The sequence below is a fragment of the Eptatretus burgeri genome, chromosome 11 (assembly GCF_056783735.1).
Source record: "Eptatretus burgeri isolate ZD-2024b chromosome 11, Ebu_testis_v1, whole genome shotgun sequence".
In the NCBI taxonomy this organism is placed as follows: Eukaryota; Metazoa; Chordata; class Myxini; order Myxiniformes; family Myxinidae; genus Eptatretus; species Eptatretus burgeri.
Window position 1 is genome coordinate 26,217,948 of NC_140971.1, and position 24,382 is coordinate 26,242,329.

The following is a 24,382-nucleotide window of genomic DNA, read 5'->3' on the forward strand; positions in this document are numbered from 1 at the left end:
TGGGACATTCTCGGCTCTACTCTTCTTGAGGTCTTTCAGGAGAGTGTTGAACAAGGTGAATTGCCATTGAGCTGCCAGAAGGCAGTTTTGTGTCTCCTTCCGAAGAAAGGAAACCTGCATGAGACCGCAAATTGGCGGTCTGTGTCACTCCTCAACACGGACTATAAAATATTGTCAAAAGCACTTGCAACCCGTCTAAAGGAAGTCATCTCTTTCTTTATTGGCACTGATCAATCATACTGTGTTCCAGAATGTTCCATATACAATAATATTTTTTTGGTGAGAGACTTGATCAGTCTCGGTCGAACTACATCTCCTGGTTTTGGTTTATTACTTTTAGATCAGGAAAAAGCTTTTGACGGTGTTAACCATTCTTTTTTGTTTGATGTATTAAGGAGAACAGGGTTTGGGGAAAAATTATTGCTGATGTTGTTATTGTACAAAAATGCATCTTGTCTGCTGAAGGTTAATAATTTAGTCTTTGTTACCCTTTCCCCTTTCAGCGAGGCATCTGTCAGGGCTGTGCGCTATCAGGCATGCTCTACAATCTATCTATTGAACCTTTATTAGTTTTACTTCGGAACTCAGTGTTAGGAGTCTCTTTCACACAACTTCAAAGTCGTTGTTTCACCTTATGCTGATGATATTTGTGTTGCTATTGCAAATCAAAAAGATGTTTCTGAGGTCTCTTGTTGCCTTACCCAGTCTGAGCTTGCTTCTACTGCAAGGGTAAATTGGAAAAAAGTGTAGCTTTCTGGGTGGGCCCCAGATCGCCTTCCTCGTCCCTGCCTGTTTTACCAGGAGGAATACAGTGGAGTCGTGAGGGGTTTAAATATTTAGGCTTATTTCTAGGAATTGAAGCGTATGAACAAAAAAATTGGGAGAACTTCCCGGAAAAAATGAAATTGAAACTGGCAAGGTGGAGAAGATTGTACCAACTTCTCTCGCTTAAGACACGAGTGTCAATTATAAACAACCTGGTGGTTCCATTTATTTGGCATCGAGTTATCCCACTTGAACCTCCGAGATACTTGCTCACAGGCATTCAGAGGGTTCTGACTGATTTTTTTTTTCTGGGGTGGCCACCATTGGCTGGACCCAGACTTGGTCTGCAGACCCCAAAATGTGGGTGGTCAAAATCTGATGCATATCCCAAGTCTGATAATGGCATTCTGAATTTCCACGATGAAGCGCCTACTGTACAGTGAGTGTGTTCCTTGGCGACCTCTCACAAACGCCTGTTTGCAGAAAGTGGAAGGTCTGAACTATGACCGTGAACCTTTCCTCATCGACCTGCAACACGTTGACTTGTCTCAGCTCCCCAGTTTTCATCAGAGCCTTTTGAATGCTTGGCAAGTCCTCGGAGTGCAACGTTTAGAGGTATCATACGATGCCCAACAGTTTGTACATGAGCCATTAGTTCGGAATCCTTTATTCTCTAGAATTTCAACCTCCAGGTCGTTTATGCATTGTTTCACGAGTGTTCGGAATAAACAGAGTGCGAGACCTGTTGCAGCCATCCTTGAATCCCTGGCTACCTGTAAGCTCACTTTCATTAAAAACTGGTGTTCGTTCTGCTCGTATTGTGGAAAATGTCTTGAAAGCAGTAATTTAAACCTTTCGTGGACTGGGGTGGATGAAGTGGTAGACTCACGTCTCGATTTCCCTGAACTTCAAATTGCCTCAAAAAAACAAGAGGGTGTGTTCTCCTCAAACTTAGAGGAAATTGGTGTGTTTCACATCATGGGGAAAAAGGCTATCTACAACATATGTCTGGAAGCGTGTATACCTGGTTTTACAAAACCGTTGAAAAATCGGTGGAATGAGACCTTACCTGCTGGAGCTTTTTAAACTCCAGTGTGGAACAAAATGTATAGTTCTCCAACTCTTGGGCGAACTGGAGACGTGAATTGGAGACTAGCACATCAAGCCCTTGTCACACGGACATTACTCCATAAGTTAATTCTTCTGTTCCAATTTCTTGTCCTTTTTGTGATTTAATTGAAAATGTTGCCCATGTTTTCATTGAATGAAAGAGATTAGTACCCCTCTTTCTCTTCCTTCAACAGGTTTTCTATAAATTTAATTTTGTTTTTTCCTTTCCAGTCTTTATTTATGGAATCGGGGGGAATTATAAAAGTAAACCAGTCCTCTCGTTTTTGTCTTTTCTGTTGGGCATTGCTAAACTGGCAATTTATAAAACCAGGAAAGCAAAATTGAAGGGGAAAAATGCAAATGTGCTTTTGTGTTTTAAGGTATGGTTTTGGCACGAGTAAAAATGGAGCAGGCTTATCTTTTGAGCCTGGATATTGTGGGTTATCAGTGGTACACTGATGAGGTTTTGAGTTCCTTTTCGTGATGGAATTTGTTTGTAAAAGTGTAAAGTACTTACACTTACTTTTTGCATATATGTATTATTCTGTGGTGTGTTTGACATGAACAGAAACCCAAGTTTGTATTGCATTTGTTGAATTTATTTTTGCTGTAAAATTGTTTGGATTTGTTTTTATGGAGTGTGCTTTTTCTGGTGTGTTTTGATACTTTTATAATAAAAGCATACAAAAGTCCCTCTCCCCCTCTCCCCCTCTCCATATATATATATATATATATATATATATATATATATATATATATATATATATATATATATATATATATATATATATATATATATATATATATATATATATATATACATACACAGGGTAGCTCCATCCTCAACTTCCAAAGACTACCATGTTTATTCATCAGATGGAGATCTAATTTAACAAACCTCATTTATTTTCAGTAAAATTACAATGCTTTGCTTAAAATAAAATGAAGAAAAGATATCAATAACGGTTTGACATTTTTTTTGGTAATAACTACATACTCTTTACTTCAGAAAACTAATTTTTGGACCACCCTGTCTATGCACAGGTGTTCCCAGGGGAGCATGTACGGAGTGCACTGCAGACTGTCTACGAGCTCAATGTGAAGGGGTTTGCAGATGGCAAGATGGGTGCCGTGAATGGGATGCTGCCCAATGGTGAGGTGGACATGTCCAGCGTACAGTCTTTTGAAGTGTGGGTTGGCGTTGTATATGCACTTGCTGCCACCATGATTCAAGAGGTAATGGCACTCATGGCAACCCACTGAACAATGTTATATTTATTTTTCTTAAATTATTGCTCTTTGTGGATTGGTTGGTTAGCCCCGTTGTAATTTAATAACAATAACTAGAACGGCATTCAGTAGAGTGCATACCTCCGCCAGGCTGAAAATTTATGTTTTGTCTCGCACCGATTGGCCGGATCTGCATCCGGACCTAAACCAAAATCTAATCAACTTGTTGTTGTCACTTATCCAACTCATCGAGCAAGTTTCGTCTGAATACGTCCATAACTTTTTGAGAGATCGTGCTCTATATTGTTTTGGACCCCATCTGTCAATGGTGAAGAATCACTTATAAAATTCTAATATCCGGATCCAGATCTTCACCAAAATCGAATCAATTCCTCCTTGTCACATACCTAACGTATCCACCAAATTTCGTGAGAATCCCTTGATCCCCTGCAGGTTAGAGCAGGAATTTGGAATTTGGTCAGGGTGACGTGTTCGCTCGCCTACTCTCGGCAAATGATAACGTGTGTTATTTAACGTCCACCAACTAATGGGCTGACAAATGGGACGTCCAGTGTAACGTCCATCCGAGGGACGGTACACAAATTGATAAATCCTCCTGCCTACGAAACACCAGGATGATAGTTTATAGCTCGGCCTAGGTTGGAATCCCGACTTGACAGCTCAGAGGTGAGCATGCATACCTCTCGGGCGGCAGGGCCTCGGAGTCCATTTGGATTTCGATGCTTTGCAAACTTGTGGCGATCAGGTCACCATATTCACCATATGATACAGTACAAAACAAATCATCAATTTCAAATATAGATTTGAAAATGTACATTTAGTATCGATTTGAATATAGACTGGGGTGGTGGTCGGATCACTGAAATCTGCAGATAGTAATGTCAGTACAACGGAAGACATTTGTTCTTGAGGCAACAATAAAGATAGCAGCTTAAACTGAACATTTTATAAACTCGAAACATTGGGTGTTTAGGCACCCTGCTGGTCCTGTCCGATCACTGGTGCAACAGCGCAACTGTTTGCAAAGAAAAAAAATATTTAATTGTTGAAGAGCATCAATTCAGCACGTGTGGTGAATGTATTAAACAACATAGCTCTAGGCTCTCTGGCCAACCCTATCCAGAGAGCTTATGGTGCAGCAAATTCATGACTTTGGCTTCAACAATCGGTGTAGAAGCAACTTGTAAATGAGTCTCCGACTTTATATTATGGCACTAAACGGTGTTCCATCAAAGGCCGAACAATGATGGTTCACAGTTTGAGATGTGATGAATTGCACAACTTTCCTTTGCATAATTCTACTTTCAAAAGTTAGATTAGAAAATTAACCTCGCCAGTTGACAGACGTGACCCCACGAGCTCAAAGACCACTGCCATTCAACAAACATAAGACGATGCACATGAGACATCTGGCTTAACAATCCATCTGAAGGATGGTATATTCCAAATTCCAGCACTTTGGTTTCATGATTGTAGTTTGGTTAAGTTTCTTTTGGAACTATATATAGACCATAGTACTCAGAAGTGAACATTCCAGCAAACTTGTATTTAACATGGTCATCACAAACACAATGTTGGGGTTTGAATGTTAATGTCTTCAGGGAAACTTGGGATGAGCACTAAATTGTTATCGATGAAATTGTACGTACACTCAATATTCCCCAAATCTAAAATACATTTTGAGTAAGTGGACTTGTGCAGTGCGGGATGTTTGCATTTGTGCTGGCTGGCAGGGAATGGTGGAAGCAGGCTTTCACACTGCAGAGGGAACGTACCGCACTGTGTGGGAGCGCCTGGGCATGTCTTTTCAAACACCAGAGGCATACTGTGAGCGGGGTATATTCCGTTCACTTGCTTACATGCGCCCACTGAGCATCTGGAGCATGCAGTGGGCTCTTGAGCGAAGGGAAGGCCAGAGAGGTTGGTCGGCCGAATCAACTCCACCTCCGAAATAGCTACCCGTAAACTGCAGCTCTGTCTGGAGTGGGAACTGTCCTGGTGAACGTTACGGCACAATTCCCATTTGGTTCTGATGGCTGGTATTTCTGAAATTAATGTTTATTGTATATAGTTGTAATTCGTGGTAGAGCAGACCAACATGGGGCAAAGTGTCAATAAACATTGGGTTGAAGGGGAAATGAGGATAATAATAATAATAATATAAGGATGTAGAATGTTATGCGGAGAAGAAGGAGGCTGATGTGAAAGAGGGATAGGGTCTCAGTGGCTGTCATAAACTTCAGAGAGACCCTGACATGGTGGGCAGCAGACCTGAATAATATACCAGACTCAGGAAGAGATTTACACATGCATGCAAGAGCAGGTTGGATTAATGAGGTGAGCATTGAGGTTTGATTTGTGGAAGGTAACAAGCTAAGGGTTTATGGAAAAAGACATGTGACGGGGCAAAGTTTGGTCAGAGGGGTGAGAACGTGAGAAGAGCAACAGCAGGTTTGAGTCAGTAAAACACTGCAAGGCTACCAACCTGTCTTTCATGAGCAAGAATGGGAGACTGCACGTTCTCTTCATCGCACCGCATCTCTTCATCTTCAGTCGGCTTGATTTTCAAAAAGAAAAAACAACCAACTGCTTTTCTTTTCTTTTTTACAAATGCCTCAGGGAAAGATGTGGGCAGGATAGTTGGAGGAATTACGGTCGAGCGCTCGAGAGAATGCCTCGGCATTATGTCCAGAGATGGTGGGCAAGGTAGTGGAAAGTATGGAAGATACAGGCCTGACCAACGTACCTAATTGATCAGCTAAATACTGCAGTGTCCTGGCCGTTCCCCAAACACCACCAGAGAAACGGATACTTTCAAGAGGACATCATCTGATATGAGGAAGAGCAGGAAGTTTGAGGGGCATTTGTAAACGATAGTCTGGCTCTTCATGGAAAAGTGTTGGTAATTCAACATATTGAGTAAGGCATGGGTGCATTATCATGGACTGAAGTGGTGTGCAGTCTGATGCCAAGGCAGCTGAGAAGTTGCCAAAGATGATAGAAGAGAAAAGAGTTAGAAGTTGGTTGAGAGGGCCTCGTGTACAAAATCGTCCATTTGAAAGATTAGTATCGAGAGCAAGTACATAGACAAGACATTGCTGTAGAGAGCAACGCAGATCGAGAGATATTCCATAGGATTTGGGGGCAGGTTGGTGGTGCATGGATGATGGGAAAGAGAGCTCCTGACAGATTGGTCCACCAACACAAATCATTTTTAATCTGAGACATGCTTTGAAAATTAAATCCATTCTTTTTGAGAATCAATATATCAACATTGCAGCTTTTGTTTATTTAAGAAAAACAAACAAACTCTTATGACAGCACTTTTTCAAAGCCACTGACATCTCTTGTTGCTGCTATGAAAAACTGAATTTCTGAACAGGAGTTACGGATACACTCTGAACAGCAGTTACGGATACACTCTGAACAGCAGTTACGGATACACTCTGAACAGCAGTTACGGATACACTCTGAACAGCAGTTACGGATACACTCTGAACAGCAGTTACGGATACACTCTGAACAGCAGTTACGGATACACTCTGAACAGCAGTTACGGATACACTCTGAACAGCAGTTACGGATACACTCTGAACAGCAGTTACGGATACACTCTGAACAGCAGTTACGGATACACTCTGAACAGCAGTTACGGATACACTCTGAACAGCAGTTACGGATACACTCTGGACAGCAGTTACGGATACACTCTGGACAGCAGTTACGGATACACTCTGGACAGCAGTTACGGATACTCTCGGGACAGGAATTACGGATAATCTCTTGATAGGAATTACGGATAATCTCTCGATAGGAATTACGGATAATCTCTCGATAGGAATTATGGATAATCTCTCGATAGGAATTACGTATAATCTCTCGATAGGAATTACGGATAATCTATGGATAGAAATTACGGATAATCTATGGATAGAAATTATGGATAATGTCTGGATAGGAATTACGGATAATGTCTGGATCGGAATTACGGATAATGTCTGGATCGGAATTACGGATAATCTCTGGATCGAAATTACGGATAATCTCTGGATCGGAATTACGGATAATCTCTGGATAGGAAATACGGATAATCTCTGGATAGGAATTGTGGATAATCTCTGGATAGGAATTACGGATAATCTCTGGATCGGAATTACGGATAATCTCTGGATAGGAAATACGGATAATCTCTGGATAGGAATTGTGGATAATCTCTGGATAGGAATTACGGATGATCTCTGGATAGGAAATACGGATGATCTCTGGATAGGAAATACGAATGATCTCTGCATAGGAATTACGGATTATCTCTGGATAGGAATTACGGCTTATATCTATGGATAGGAAATACGGATAATCTCTGGATAGGGAATACGGATAATGTCCGGATAGGAATTAGGGATAATCTCTCGATAGGAATTACGGATAATCTCTGGCTTGGAATTACGGATAATCTCTGGATAGGAGATACGGATAATCTCTGGATAGGAATTATGGATAATCTCTCGATAGGAAATATGGATGATCTCTGGATAGGAAATACGGATAATCTCTGGATCGGAATTACGGATTCTCTCTGGATCGGAATTACGGATTATCTCTGGATAGGAATTACGGATTATATATACGGATAATCTCTGGATAGGGAATAGGGATAATGTCTGGATAGAAATTACGGATAATCTCCGGATATAAATTACGGATAATCTCTGGATAGAAATTACGGATCGTCTCTGGATAGAAATTACGGATCGTCTCTGGATAGGAAATACGGATAGTCTCTGGATAGGAAATGCGAATAATCTCTGGATAGGAAATACGGATAATCTCTGGATAGGAAATACGGATAATCTCTGGATAGGAAATACGGATAATCTCTGGATAGGAAATACGGATAATCTCTGGATAGGAATTAGGATAATCTCTGGATAGGAATTACGGATTATCTCTGGGTAGGAAATACGGATAATCTCTGGGTAGGAAATACGGATAATCTCTGGATAGGAAATACGGATAATCTCTGGATAGGAAATACGGATAATCTCTGGATAGGAAATACGGATAATCTCTGGATAGGAAATACGGATAATCTCTGGATAGGAAATACGGATAATCTCTGGATAGGAAATACGGATAATCTCTGGATAGGAAATACGGATAATCTCTGGATAGGAAATACGGATAATCTCTGGATAGGAAATACGGATAATCTCTGGATAGGAATTACGGATAATCTCTGGATAGGGAATATGGATAATGTCTGGATAGGGAATATGTATAATGTCTGGATAGGGAATATGGATAATGTCTGGATAGGGAATACGGATAATCTCTGGATAGAAATTAAGGATAATCTCTCGATAGGAATGACGGATTATCTCTGGATAGGAATTATGGATTATCTCTGGATCGGCATTACGGATTATCTCTGGATAGGAATTACGGATTATCTATGGATAGGAAATACGGATAATGTCTGGATAGGAAATACGGATAATCTCTGGATAGAAATTACGGATAATCTCTCGATAGGAATTAGGGATAATCTTTCGATAGGAATTACAGATAATCTCTGGCTTGGAATGTCAGATAATCTCTGGATAGGAATTACGGATAATGCCTGGATAGGGAATATGGATAATGTTTGGATAGGAAATACGGATAATCTCTCGATCGGAATTATGGAAAATCTTTCGATAGGAATTACGGATAATCTCTGGATAGGAAATACGGATAATCTCTGGATAGCAAATACGGATAATCTCTGGATAGGAATTACGGATTAGCTATGGATAGGAATTACGGATTATCTATGGATAGGGAATACGGATAATGTCCGGATATAAATTTCGGATAATCTCTCGATAGTAATTACGGATAATCTCTCAATTGGAATTACGGATAATCTCTGGATAGAAATTACAGATAATCTCTGGAGAGGAATTACGGATAATCTCTCGATAGGAATTGCGGATAATCTCTCGATAGGAATTACGGATAATCTCTGGCTTGGAATGTCAGATAATCTCTGGATAGGAATTGCGGATAATGTCTGGATAGGGAATATGGATAATGTTTGGATAGGAATTACGGATTATCTATGGATAGGAATTACGGATTATCTATGGATAGGAATTACGGATTATCTATGGATAGGGAATACGGATAATGTCCGGATAGAAATTTCGGATAATCTCTCGATAGGAATTACGGATAATCTCAATTGGAATTACGGATAATCTCTGGATAGAAATTATGGATAATCTCTGGAGAGGAATTACGGATAATCTCTCGATAGGAATTGCGGATAATCAATAGGAATTACAGATAATATCTGGATAGGAATTATTGATATCTATTCATAAGAATTATTGATATCTCTTCGTAGGAATTATTGTTCCTTGAATAGGAATTACTGATGTCGATGTTTTAAAATAATCCCATTTTTCTGATTTGATTCATAATGAAGGAAAGTTTATGTTGATCATTTTAAAAGCATCATTAAAATGTATTTAAATTTTTTAGCAAATTCATGTGATGTGGTGCAATTTAGAAAATGTAGATTGATCTGTTTACATCTCACCTTTGCATGCGCTTTGCATGTTTTGACACGATTATTACCTCAATGACGTCACAAGGAGGGATTGATAAAATGCATTTTTTTTTCTTACTTATGTATGATGACTATTTTTGTCTGTACCCATTTCAAAATGATGGCAATTGTTCTTTCACGGGAATTGTTGTATTCTGTGTCATGTTTAAAGCACATTTGATGGTTTCATGATTGGTGTATGTGATTGTGCAGAATGCCCTTAAACTACATTTGATTTGCAAGCTGCGTTGTTTGTCTCAATTGTACTGTGTACTTGTATGAGGCATTTTTTTAGGGGGACTTGTACAAGTTTGCAGTCGATTCAAAGACATTTCTTCACACATTTCTGGATAGGTTCGATTTAGGACCATGTGTTTCGAAGTTGAACAAAACAAAAGAACCATTGTAATATTCTGTGTAACAATTCTTATCAAACCATGGAAGAGTTGTGCAGTTGAATGGACACTAAATTCAGACAAGACAGTGCACTAGGACAGCAGTGTATAGGGGAGTCAGCCTCATCAGGGATCAAATGGACGAAACAGCTTGATGGCAAAAAAAAAAAGACCTCTACCAACTGAGCAGTACCTTCCACCAAAATGCAGTGTTGTCTTGTGAAGTGATCAGTCACTTGGACATTCCCTCATCTTGTTGCAATATACATGACCGGCATCATCAAATAGGACTACAGATTCATCTGCCGTCAAAATGTGCAAGTCATGAGAGCTGGGCTTGATCATTAAGAACTGTATAAGCACAAGCAAGAAACTAGAAGTGCACTCGGTAGAGCACACACCTCCGCCCTGTAATGCCTGATTCACGAGAACAAATCGGGCCGAATACATTTTTGAAGTATCATGCCATACAGTACTATATCGTTTTTGGCCCCATCTCTCAATGGTGAAGAATCATTTTGAAAATCAAATAATTCTCGTAGTCTGATCCGGATTCGGATCTTCACCAAAATCTAATCGGTCATCCTTGTCACACACCCAACCTGTCCACCAAGTTTCATCAGGATCCGTCCACAACTTTGAGATATCCTGTACACAGACAAACAAACAGAAAGGGGTGAAAACATAACCTCCTTCACCTTTGGTGGTGGAGGTAAATAGGCCTCAGATGGTAAACATCACCATTTTGAATTTGAATTTGTATACAACCAGTCAGCCAAGAGAATTTACCCTCCAGGCAACACCTGTTGCAGACTTGGCTTTCAGCAAAAGCTTGTCTGAATTTATTTTCACTGATGTAATTTGCTTTTCTTCCAACAGAATGGTGCAGAGGTAGTGAGTGCACTTACCTTTGTACTGTCTAGTCTGTCAGATTGGTGCTTCCCGACCAGACCTGGGTTCACATTCCCAACCCAATTTGAAGCAGTCAGATGTGTTATTCTGAGTCAGGGTATTGCATCACAGCATGCCATCTTTTGGATGTATGTTAAGCCGGGTTTCCCATTTATCAGAATTGGCTGGTGCATGTTAAAAAAAAAAAAAATCCCATGGTGTCTTTCGCTGATTGCTGGAACCCTGAACAAATCCCTCCCCTCACAGACTACGAAGAAAGCAATGGCCAACCACCCACTACAATGTGGTTGCCATGAGACAGTTTTTGCGGGATTGATGATCTGCTACCAAGCCACTTTCTATTTAATTTGTCTGCAGATCCCCTTAGATGGGATATTGTACATCTTATAAATATACTTCCGGCTAATCCATCAAGTGGATCATGTGATGGGGCCTTTTTGCCGTTCTGGTTAATTATTGGTGCATAAATGTAACCTCCACTTTTGGTGAGTTTTGATTTTGGTATCAAAGAAGTAAGGGTTACTTTTGTGGAATTGGTCAGTATGGAGGTGACAGTTTATTTAAAGAGTTTTTCACTCTTTGGGCATGTCATAGCAAAACTGAGAACCTGCTCACCATGATGCATGACATTGTTTGGGTATTTTAAAGGTGAACAGCCAACATGACCACTGTCAAGTGTTTTGATACCTATCATCAGGTTCGACACGAGTGGTGATGCTAGGATTAATGGCGTCTTTCTTCATGGTCAGATTGATCAATTAAATTTTTTTTTTCTCCTCCAATCATTACTATACAAAGTGTTTAGTCCAGATGCCAACCACAGTGCTATAAAATATAAACTTGGTGGACAAGATGGATCCAATAAAGAAACCAAAGTATAATAAGTGGAATAAAAAAAGTCATAGTTGTGTGAAAAGGGGCAAGTATCAGTGGGAGTGGGGATGAAGGTGCTGATTTTAGATAAGAGAGGATAGGGGAGATTGAGAGAGGAGGAAAGGAAGATATGTGCACAAAGTAAATGGATATGGGATGAGTCCAAAATTGCCATTTTTTTTTCTCATCACGAAGGGGTTTCGAGGCATGTGTGCATGTGCACGCGCATCCACGTCTATATTTTCACTTTTGTACCCCACGCGCACGAAGCGAAAGTTATCGGTCATGTCGCATTTTGTAAAGAGCGTACATCGAAAACCATTCAACGGAGGAAATTTAAACTTTGCCACGTAATATGACCATTTGATATACACGACATAGCCAAAAGTATGTTGGCACCTGCTCGTCCAACATCTCATTCCAAAATCATGGGTATTAACATGGAGTTGGTCCCCCCCCCCCCCTTTTGCTGCTATAACAACCTAAACTGTTCTGGGAAGATTTTCACTAGATGTTGGAATATTGCTGCAGGGATTTGCTTCCATTCAGCTACAACAGCATTAGTGAGGTCTGGCACTGATGTTGGGCGATGAGGTCTGGCTTGCAGTGGGCGTTCCAATTCATCCCAAAGGTGTTGGATGGTGTTGTGGTCAGGGCTCTGTGCATGCCAGTCAAGTTCTTCCACACCAATCTCAAACAATTTCTGTATGGACCTCACTTTGTGCAAGGGGGTATTGTCATGCTGAAACAGGAAAGGGCCTTCCCCAAACTGTTGCCACAAAGTTGGTAGCACAGAATCGTCGAATATCATTGTATGCTGTAGCATTAAGATTTCCCTTCAGTGGAACTAAGGGGCCGAGCCTGAACCATGAAAAACAGCCCCAGACTATTATTCCACCTCCACCAAACTTTACAGTCGGCACTATGCATTCGGGCAGGTAGCGTTCTCCTGGTGTCCGCCAAACCCAGATTCATCCATCAGATTGCTAGATGGTGAAGCGTGATTCATCGCTCCAGAGTCCAATGGCGGTGAGCTTAACACCACTCCAGCGGATGCTTGGCATTGCGCATGGTGATCTTCGGCTTGTGTGCGGCTGCTCAGCTATGGAAACCCATTTCATGAAGTTATTATTAACCTCCGCCATCGAAGATACTGTTTTCACCCCTGTTTGTTTGTTTGTTTGTTTGTGAACAGTATTACGGAAAAACTCGACGGATTTCGACGAAACTTGGTGGGGGGATAAGGTATGGTCCAAGGATCATGCCGTTAGATTTTGGACTTCGTCCAAAGTCCAATATGGCCGCTAAGGCGGCCATTTTGAAAAAAGATTTGAATTTTTTTTTTTGCATTTCTACATGTTTTAAATGATTTCCAACCCCCCCAAAAAAAATTGTTAGAGAAAAAAAACCCAGAAATTTTGCAACTTTTTTTTCAAAAAAATTTCGATTTTTTTTTTTATTTTTTTTTTATTTTTTTGGCATTTCTACATGCGCGTCGATCTAGTTTAGTTTATTCAATCGTGGCTCAGTAGAGTCTGATCCATTTTGACCTACAATGAATAGGATATCAGGTTCACTTAAGTGACCCAGCAGTATTGGCGGCGGAGGTTTTGCACTCTACCGAGTGCTCCCCCTCTAGTTAAATATAGGATTAGCCCAGATCCCCCCTTAATTGCATGTTTAGCCAGGTTGTTTGGTAATTGGACATTACATGTGTGTCGGGAGGTGTAGCAGGCTGTCCATTGTTCATACAGTGGTGGTGTGCCGAGAGGAGGTTTTCTTCTTCTTCTTCTTCCTTCCCCTCTCTAAACTAGCCCGCCCAGCGCTCTGAGAGTGTTGGTCGGCGAGACATGTCGGCAGCCGATTGGTGGAGGGCAGCTGCAATCTCGAGCGATGAACCAATCACGGGTCCCCGGGGGAGTGTCTAAAGGTGCGCGCCCCAAGAAGGAAAGGGTGGAACTGCCCGGTGTCGAGTCGCGATCTGCTGTATAAGGGACGGCTGTGTCAGTCAGGCGATTGGCAGTAAGAGGAACTGCATGAGGGTTTTTGCGATCGGCTTTCGTGAAAAGGCCGCCCTGAAAGGCAAGAGAACTGCAAGAGGTCTGTCTGCGATCTGCTGTAAAAAGAAACAGCTGCTTTGTCGAGTCTGCCTTCTGCTGGATGAGAAACGACTGTGAGAGTCTGCCTTCTGCTAGAGTCGAGTCTGGGATCAGCTTTCGTGAGAAGAGCGAGTCCCAGGAAGGCAGGAGGAACTGCATGAGGGGAGTCGGCGATCGACTTTTATGAGATCATCAACAGGTTCATCCGGAGTCCAGTGACGGAGCCTCTGACTGTCCCTACTCACTACATGGCTCGACACGTCTTGTAATCCCATTGATCCGCCTGCGGAGCCCAACACCCCGATTTGGCCTCGTCTGGTGAGCAGGCCAGGCCTGGATTTGTATGCTGGACCTTGTGAAAAGCCAGCTGGAGCAAACAGTGGATCTTCCGCTCTTGTGCCGTCGACCTTACAGGGGCTGAACGCGCTGACGCTGGTGCGCAAGCGGTGCCGGGAGAAGGAATACGAGCGGCATTTTGCCACGCTGCATGCTCGAGCTGGGGGCTCGAATCCGTTGACGTCGGCTTGTCACAAGCCGCATTCGTGCCTTTGACACTTTTCCTCTTGTCCATGAGACATCACCAAGTACTCTGTGTCTTGTCTGCATGTTGTCTAAGGTTTATCTCGCTAGGGTTCCCTTCGAAACTCGTAACTCCCTAGTTAAGAGCGGGTTATAGATTAATTATAACGTTCGTGAATGTTTTGCTTGTGTCGTGTTCCCCGATGTGTCCCCAATAAATCTGGCTGATTCATTTGAAAGTTGCCGCATTGAGTTTATTCGTGCCGTGATGAGGAACAATTCACTCTATTTGCATTTAAAACCAAAATGGTTACGGACTGGCAGACTCCGCTCGGTCTCTGACAAGCCCAGTCTGTAACGGGGTCTATTTCCCCAGCTGGCAAGGCACAGGTGTATTTTGGTATCATGATCTGAGGCGCGTAACCCGAGACCTGTGCCGAACCAGCCGGCGTTGTAACCCCTGAGACGGCGGTGCTGATAAGTGACGCCGAATCTTCAACATTTGGGTGTCAAGAGCAGGGTGCGAATCCTGCCACCGCCCGAATCTATAACAATATTAATTGGATGACACTGATCTCCCGATTTATACTTTATCAATCTATTCTGGTGTCTTTATCAACCTTGGTAATTATGAAAACACTCGATACTGAGAATAAATGCGACTTTGTAAAGGCTTATAAATGTACTTTATCGCAGACTTTTCAAAGTATAATTTGTACACATCTACCTCAGAAGTGTAGATAGATGCAAACACAAATTTTGCACCGAGTTTTGCACCGGCTTGCACAGAGTCCTCAAGATTGAATGGCAGTAAGTATTGTATGAATACCATCTCATTTTTTTTCTCTGTAACTGCTTGGCCGATCGATGCAAAACTTTAAACATAGGAGGGACTCCCCATAGATAATATTTAATTTATCACACTGACATCATAGGTCACATGGTATAGCAGCCATATTGGATTAAAAAAATATTTGGACATCTCCAAAATCACTCAACAACAAAAAAATGGAAGCTTGGCAAATGTCATCAACTCTCCACGGGGTGATATCAGTGACGTCATCGTTGAAGTGGTATTCCAGCTATCCGGTTGAGTTAAAATCCTTGTCTGAAAAATCTAAAACTTCACATATCTGATCTGCAACCCGATGTGAGTGAAGAATGAAATTTTACGTCATTGGTCACACGGTCTGGTGGTCATATTGGATTGAAAATAACTTCTTTTTTTTCTTCTTTTTTTTTCATCTTCCACTGAACCGCTTAACACATCGATGCAAAATTTCATACACATGATTGACTGGCCATGAGTAATATAGTTTGATTTTTTTTTTTTCATATTCACCTTTATTGATGCAATTTAGCCTTGATGTGCAAGAAAGTGGTCATTAAATATCCTAATAATCGATCAATAATCCATAACTTTATGGATCATGGCAATGTATGTGATACGGGTTCATGGGCCACAATTGTCGTGTATTCAGTTGACGACGGTATTTTTGTTCAGAATGAGCGCACAAGGCGAGACTGTCCGCTCTATTGAGTGCCATTGTATTTGTGCAAGTTTTAAACATATTTCTTTGCTGCGAAATGAACTATTCGAATAATAATGTGTTATGTTTATCAGTTTAACTAACAGCTATAAATAATTCTCCATGTATTGTTGAGACGAGATTCTCTATACAGTGTGTTGGTGTTGCCAAAGCACTTTGCCACGGGTAATGCTGGGTGGTTTACCTTCACAGCAGTAAGGGCAGGAATTTGTTCCAGGTGCTGGTGATAGCTTGATTTCTTGATTTCCTCATTTAGTAATCTTTTAAAGAACTCTTCCACCCTCTTGATTTCCTCATTTAGTAATCTTTTAAAGAACTCTTCCACTCTCTTGATTTCCTCATTTAGTAATCTTTTAAAGAACTCTTCCACCCTCTTGATTTCCTCATTTAGTAATCTTTTAAAGAACTCTTCCACCCTCTTGATTTCCTCATTTAGTAATCTTTTAAAGAACTCTTCCACTCTCTTGATTTCCTCATTTAGTAATCTTTTAAAGAACTCTTCCACTCTCTTGATTTCCTCATTTAGTAATCTTTTAAAGAACTCTTCCACTCTCTTGATTTCCTCATTTAGTAATCTTTTAAAGAACTCTTCCACCCTCTTGATTTCCTCATTTAGTAATCTTTTAAAGAACTCTTCCACTCTCTTGATTTCCTCATTTAGTAATCTTTTAAAGAACTCTTCCACCCTCTTGATTTCCTCATTTAGTAATCTTTTAAAGAACTCTTCCACTCTCTTGATTTCCTCATTTAGTAATCTTTTAAAGAACTCTTCCACCCTCTTGATTTCCTCATTTAGTAATCTTTTAAAGAACTCTTCCACTCTCTTGATTTCCTCATTTAGTAATCTTTTAAAGAACTCTTCCACTCTCTTGATTTCCTCATTTAGTAATCTTTTAAAGAACTCTTCCACTCTCTTGATTTCCTCATTTAGTAATCTTTTAAAGAACTCTTCCACTCTCTTGATTTCCTCATTTAGGAATCTTTTAAAGAACTCTTCCACCCTCTTGATTTCCTCATTTAGTAATCTTTTAAAGAACTCTTCCACCCTCTTGATTTCCTCATTTAGTAATCTTTTAAAGAACTCTTCCACTCTCTTGATTTCCTCATTTAGTAATCTTTTAAAGAACTCTTCCACTTTCTTGATTTCCTCATTTAGTAATCTTTTAAAGAACTCTTCCACTCTCTTGATTTACACAGTTTGTAATCTTTTAAAGAACTTTTCCACCCTCTAGATTTCCACATTTAGTAATCTTTTAAAGAACTCTCTTGATTTACACATTTAGTAATCTTTTAAAGAACTCTTCCACTCTCTTGATTTCCACATTCAGTAATCTTTTAAAGAACTCTTCCACCCTTTTGATTTCCTCATTTAGTAATCTTTTAAAGAACTCTTCCACTCTCTTGATTTCCAAATTTAGTAATCTTTTAAAGAACTTTTCCACCCTCTTGATTTCCTCATTTAGTAATCTTTAAAAGAACTCTTCCACCCTCTTGATTTCCTCATTTAGTAATCTTTTAAAGAACTCTTCCACTCTCTTGATTTACACATTTAGTAATCTTTTAAAGAACTCTTCCACTCTCTTGATTTACACATTTAGTAATCTTTTAAAGAACTCTTCCACTCTCTTGATTTCCACATTTAGTAGTCTTTAAAAGAACTCTTCCACTCTCTTGATTTCCTCATTTCGTAATCTTTTTTAAGAACTCTTCCACTCTCTTGATTTCCTCATTTGTAATCTTTTAAAGAAGTTCTCCACTCTCTTGATTTACACGTTTGGTAATCTTTTAAAGAACTTTTCCACTCTCTTGATTTCCACATTTAGTAATCTTTTAAAGAACTCTTCCACTCTCTTGATTTCCATATTTAGTAATTTTTTGAAGAACTCTTCCACTCTCTTGATTTACACATTTAGTAATCTTTTAAAGAACTCTTCCACACTCTTGATTTCCTCATTTATTCATCTTTTAAAGAACTCTTCCACCCTCTTGATTTCCTCATTTCGTAATCTTTTAAAGAACTCTTCCACTCTCTTGATTTCCTCATTTGTAATCTTTTAAAGAACTTCTCCACTCTCTTGATTTACAGATTTATAATCTTTTAAAGAACTCTTCCACTCTCTTGATTTACAGATTTAGTAATCTTTTAAAGAACTCTTCCACTCTCTTGATTTCCACATTTAGTAATCTTTTAAAGAACTCTTCCACTCTCTTGATTTACACATTTAGTAATCTTTTAAAGAACTCTTCCACTCTCTTGATTTACACATTTAGTAATCTTTTAAAGAACTCTTCCACTCTCTTGATTTACACATTTAGTAGTCTTTAAAAGAACTCTTCCACTCTCTTGATTTCCTCATATAGTAATCTTTTAAAGAACTCTTCCACCCTCTTGATATCCTCATTTGGTAATCTTTTGAAGAACTCTTCCACCCTCTTGATTTCCTCATTTAGTAATCTTTTAAAGAACTCTTCCACCCTCTTGATTTCCTTATATAGTAATCTTTTAAAGAACTCTTCTACTCTCTTGATTTCCTCATTTAGTAATCTTTTAAAGAACTCTTCCACCCTCTTGATTTCCTCATTTCGTAATCTTTTAAAGAACTCTTCCACTCTCTTGATTTCCTCATTTAGTAATCTTTTAAAGAACTCTTCCACCCTCTTGATATCCTCATTTGGTAATCTTTTGAAGAACTCTTCCACCCTCTTGATTTCCTCATTTAGTAATCTTTTAAAGAACTCTTCCACCCTCTTGATTTCCTCATTTAGTAATCTTTTAAAGAACTCTTCCACTCTCTTGATTTACACATTTAGTAATTTTTTGAAGAACTCTTCCACTCTCTTGATTTACACATTTAGTAATCTTTTAAAGAACTCTTCCACACTCTTGATTTCCTCATTTATTCATCTTTTAAAGAACTCTTCCACCCTCTTGATTTCCTCATTTCGTAATCTTTTAAAGAACTCTTCCACTCTCTTGATTTCCTCATTTGTAATCTTTTAAAGAACTTCTCCACTCTCTTGATTTACAGATTTATAATCTTTTAAAGAACTCTTCCACTCTCTTGATTTACAGATTTAGTAATCTTTTAAAGAACTCTTCCACTCTCTTGATTTCCACATTTAGTAATCTTTTAAAGAACTCTTCCACTCTCTTGATTTACACATTTAGTAATCTTTTAAAGAACTCTTCCACTCTCTTGATTTACACATTTAGTAATCTTTTAAAGAACTCTTCCACTCTCTTGATTTACACATTTAGTAGTCTTTAAAAGAACTCTTCCACTCTCTTGATTTCCTCATATAGTAATCTTTTAAAGAACTCTTCCACCCTCTTGATATCCTCATTTGGTAATCTTTTGAAGAACTCTTCCACCCTCTTGATTTCCTCATTTAGTAATCTTTTAAAGAACTCTTCCACCCTCTTGATTTCCTTATATAGTAATCTTTTAAAGAACTCTTCTACTCTCTTGATATCCTCATTTGGTAATCTTTTGAAGAACTCTTCCACCCTCTTGATTTCCTCATTTAGTAATCTTTTAAAGAACTCTTCCACCCTCTTGATTTCCTCATTTAGTAATCTTTTAAAGAACTCTTCCACTCTCTTGATTTACACATTTAGTAATCTTTTAAAGACTCTTCCACTCTCTTGATTTCCTCATTTAGTAGTCTTTAAAAGAACTCTTCCACTCTCTTGGTTTCCTCATTTCATAATCTTTTAAAGAACTCTTCCACTCTCTTGATTTCCTCATTTGTAATCTTTTAAAGAACTTTTCCACTCTCTTGATTTCCACATTTAGTAATCTTTTAAAGAACTTTTCCACCCTCTTGATTTCCTCATTTAGTAATCTTTTAAAGAACTCTTCCACCCTCTTGATTTCCTCATTTAGTAATCTTTTAAAGAACTCTTCCACCCTCTTGATTTCCTCATTTAGTAATCTTTTAAAGAACTCTTCCACCCTCTTGATTTCCTCATTTTGTAATCTTTTAAAGAACTCTTCCACCCTCTTGATTTCCACATTTAGTAATCTTTTAAAGAACTCTTCCACCCTCTTGATTTCCTCATTTCGTAATCTTTTAAAGAACTCTTCCACTCTCTTGATTTCCTCATTTGTAATCTTTTAAAGAACTTCTCCACTCTCTTGATTTACAGATTTATAATCTTTTAAAGAACTCTTCCACTCTCTTGATTTACAGATTTAGTAATCTTTTAAAGAACTCTTCCACTCTCTTGATTTCCACATTTAGTAATCTTTTAAAGAACTCTTCCACTCTCTTGATTTACACATTTAGTAATCTTTTAAAGAACTCTTCCACTCTCTTGATTTACACATTTAGTAATCTTTTAAAGAACTCTTCCACTCTCTTGATTTACACATTTAGTAGTCTTTAAAAGAACTCTTCCACTCTCTTGATTTCCTCATATAGTAATCTTTTAAAGAACTCTTCCACCCTCTTGATATCCTCATTTGGTAATCTTTTGAAGAACTCTTCCACCCTCTTGATTTCCTCATTTAGTAATCTTTTAAAGAACTCTTCCACCCTCTTGATTTCCTTATATAGTAATCTTTTAAAGAACTCTTCTACTCTCTTGATTTCCTCATTTAGTAATCTTTTAAAGAACTCTTCCACCCTCTTGATTTCCTCATTTCGTAATCTTTTAAAGAACTCTTCCACTCTCTTGATTTCCTCATTTAGTAATCTTTTAAAGAACTCTTCCACCCTCTTGATATCCTCATTTGGTAATCTTTTGAAGAACTCTTCCACCCTCTTGATTTCCTCATTTAGTAATCTTTTAAAGAACTCTTCCACCCTCTTGATTTCCTCATTTAGTAATCTTTTAAAGAACTCTTCCACTCTCTTGATTTACACATTTAGTAATTTTTTGAAGAACTCTTCCACTCTCTTGATTTACACATTTAGTAATCTTTTAAAGAACTCTTCCACACTCTTGATTTCCTCATTTATTCATCTTTTAAAGAACTCTTCCACCCTCTTGATTTCCTCATTTCGTAATCTTTTAAAGAACTCTTCCACTCTCTTGATTTCCTCATTTGTAATCTTTTAAAGAACTTCTCCACTCTCTTGATTTACAGATTTATAATCTTTTAAAGAACTCTTCCACTCTCTTGATTTACAGATTTAGTAATCTTTTAAAGAACTCTTCCACTCTCTTGATTTCCACATTTAGTAATCTTTTAAAGAACTCTTCCACTCTCTTGATTTCCTCATTTAGTAATCTTTTAAAGAACTCTTCCACTCTCTTGATTTACACATTTAGTAATCTTTTAAAGAACTCTTCCACTCTCTTGATTTACACATTTAGTAGTCTTTAAAAGAACTCTTCCACTCTCTTGATTTCCTCATATAGTAATCTTTTAAAGAACTCTTCCACCCTCTTGATATCCTCATTTGGTAATCTTTTGAAGAACTCTTCCACCCTCTTGATTTCCTCATTTAGTAATCTTTTAAAGAACTCTTCCACCCTCTTGATTTCCTTATATAGTAATCTTTTAAAGAACTCTTCTACTCTCTTGATTTCCTCATTTAGTAATCTTTTAAAGAACTCTTCCACCCTCTTGATTTCCTCATTTCGTAATCTTTTAAAGAACTCTTCCACTCTCTTGATTTCCTCATTTAGTAATCTTTTAAAGAACTCTTCCACCCTCTTGATATCCTCATTTGGTAATCTTTTGAAGAACTCTTCCACCCTCTTGATTTCCTCATTTAGTAATCTTTTAAAGAACTCTTCCACCCTCTTGATTTCCTCATTTAGTAATCTTTTAAAGAACTCTTCCACTCTCTTGATTTACACATTTAGTAATCTTTTAAAGACTCTTCCACTCTCTTGGTTTCCTCATTTCATAATCTTTTAAAGAACTCTTCCACTCTCTTGATTTCCTCATTTGTAATCTTTTAAAGAACTTTTCCACTCTCTTGATTTCCACATTTAGTAATCTTTTAAAGAACTTTTCCACCCTCTTGATTTCCTCATTTAGTAATCTTTTAAAGAACTCTTCCACCCTCTTGATTTCCTCATTTAGTAATCTTTTAAAGAACTCTTCCACCCTCTTGATTTCCTCATTTAGTAATCTTTTAAAGAACTCTTCCACCCTCTTGATTTCCTCATTTTGTAATCTTTTAAAGAACTCTTCCACCCTCTTGATTTCCACATTTAGTAATCTTTTAAAGAACTCTTCCACCCTCTTGATTTCCTCGTATAGTAATCTTTTAAAGAACTCTTCTACTCTCTTGATTTCCTCATTTAGTAATCTTTTAAAGAACTCTTCCACACTCTTGATTTACAGATTTAGTAATCTTTTAAAGAACTCTTCCACTCTCTTGATTTACAGATTTAGTAATCTTTTAAAGAACTCTTCCACTCTCTTGATTTCCTCATTTAGTAATCTTTTAAAGAACTCTTCCACTCTCTTGATTTCCTCATTTAGTAATCTTTTAAAGAACTCTTCCACCCTCTTGATTTCCTCGTATAGTAATCTTTTAAAGAACTCTTCTACTCTCTTGATTTCCTCATTTAGTAATCTTTTAAAGAACTCTTCCACACTCTTGATTTACAGATTTAGTAATCTTTTAAAGAACTCTTCCACTCTCTTGATTTACAGATTTAGTAATCTTTTAAAGAACTCTTCCACTCTCTTGATTTCCTCATTTAGTAATCTTTTAAAGAACTCTTCCACTCTCTTGATTTCCTCATGTCGTAGTCTTTTAAAGAACTCTTCCACCCTCTTGATTTCCTCTTTTACTGCATCTTGTACTTTAATACTGAGTTGGGGGGCATTCCCCCATAATTTTGTGGAGGTAATCAGCACATCTTAACCTTCACAAACACTTACATTGCCAGTGACATGTTGAATCTGGGCATGATACCAATTGCAAAACTGAAATTAAATGATGGTGTATTTGCCAATTTTAATCACTAACGATAGTTATACCAAGCAGACCGCCATTGTCGAGAAGGTAAACATGTACCACATGTCATGGTCCACATCACTTTACGTTGAATTCCTGGTTAATAATCCCCCTTGACACTCATTATCCACCTCATGTACATGAGCTCACCACTGTGCCATTCATAAACCTGCTCGTCACCGTTTTAACAAAAGGTAATCAGTCTGCCTCCTGTAATTTCTACGTTTGTAGGTCAATTAATGTTCCTCCTTTCTGAAACCTGTATTTACAAGGAATAGCTCAAGGCTCTGGGAAAATCTCAAAATGAAACCCACATTTTCTTCGAATTATTTAATATTTAATCTCCCCTCACCACTGGTGAAGAAAATTTTTTTTTTTCCAAAAGCAGTTTTAAACTAACATGCATCTGTACGAAACATTCAGTAATCCAAATGCATACCATTTATTTTTACAATTAATAAGGAAATCATATATATATATATATATATATATATATATATATATATATATATATATATATATATATATATATATATATATATATATATATATATATATAGCCTGGTGTGTTGGCGCAGTGGTTTGGGCAGCAGCTTGGGATCCAAAAGGTCCTGAGTTCAAGCCCTGTTGGGCCATTGAATTAATACACCAGGGGGATGACTCAGCCTGTCATCCTTCCGAGGTCGGCGAAATGAGTACCAGTGTACTGGGCCGGTGTATACCCCGGTTAAAATAGGTGTACCATATCCCTGTGTTGTAAGAGGCGACCAGGGTTGTGTCAGGAAGGGCATCCAGCGTAAAACGTGCCAAATCGCTATGCGGATCATACGGATGATCCGCTGTGGCGACCCCTAACGGGAGCAGCCGAAAGAAGAAGAAATATATATATATATATATATATATATATATATATATATATATATATATATGTACGTACATACATACATACATACATACATACATACATACATACATACATACATACATATATGCACAAATCTTCTTTCGGCTACTCCCGTTAGGGGTCGCCACAGCGGATCATCCATCTCCATTTCGCTCTATCCTCCACATCTTCCATTGACACGCCAACCACCCGCATGTCCACCCTCACCGCATCCATGAACCTTTTCTTTGGCCTTACTCTTCTCCTCCTACCTGGCGGCTCCATCCTCAGCATCCTTCTCCCGATATACTCTGCTTCCCTCCTTTGCACATGTTCACACCGTCTCAATCTCGCCTCTCTCTCTCTCTCTCTCTCACTTTGTCTCCAAACCGTCCTTCCTGCGCTGTCCCTCCAATATACTCATTTCTAATCCTGTCCATCCTCATCACTCCCAACGAGAATCGCAGCATCTTTAACTCTGCCACCTCCAGCTCTGCTTCCTGTCT

The 24,382-nt window shown here is 38.7% G+C and overlaps 1 protein-coding gene across 6 annotated transcripts in view; it reads left to right on the forward strand.

Moving 5' to 3' along the window:
• GBA2 (glucosylceramidase beta 2) overlaps positions 1 to 14,756 on the forward strand; it is a 103,735-nt gene extending 88,979 nt beyond the window's left edge. For 2 of the 6 annotated variants that reach the window (XM_085845654.1, XM_085845658.1), the window contains 2 exons: positions 2,920 to 3,111; positions 4,860 to 9,960. In XM_085845654.1, coding sequence (XP_085701780.1) covers positions 2,920 to 3,111; positions 4,860 to 5,081 — 414 coding nt within the window. In that variant the 3' untranslated portion in view covers positions 5,082 to 9,960. Of the gene's footprint in view, positions 1 to 2,919; positions 3,112 to 4,859; positions 9,961 to 13,712 lie in introns of those variants that run through there. The other 4 variants (XM_085845656.1, XM_085845659.1, XM_085845657.1 and 1 more) reach the window with 4 other exon arrangements.
• Positions 14,757 to 24,382: the final 9,626 nt, after the last annotated feature.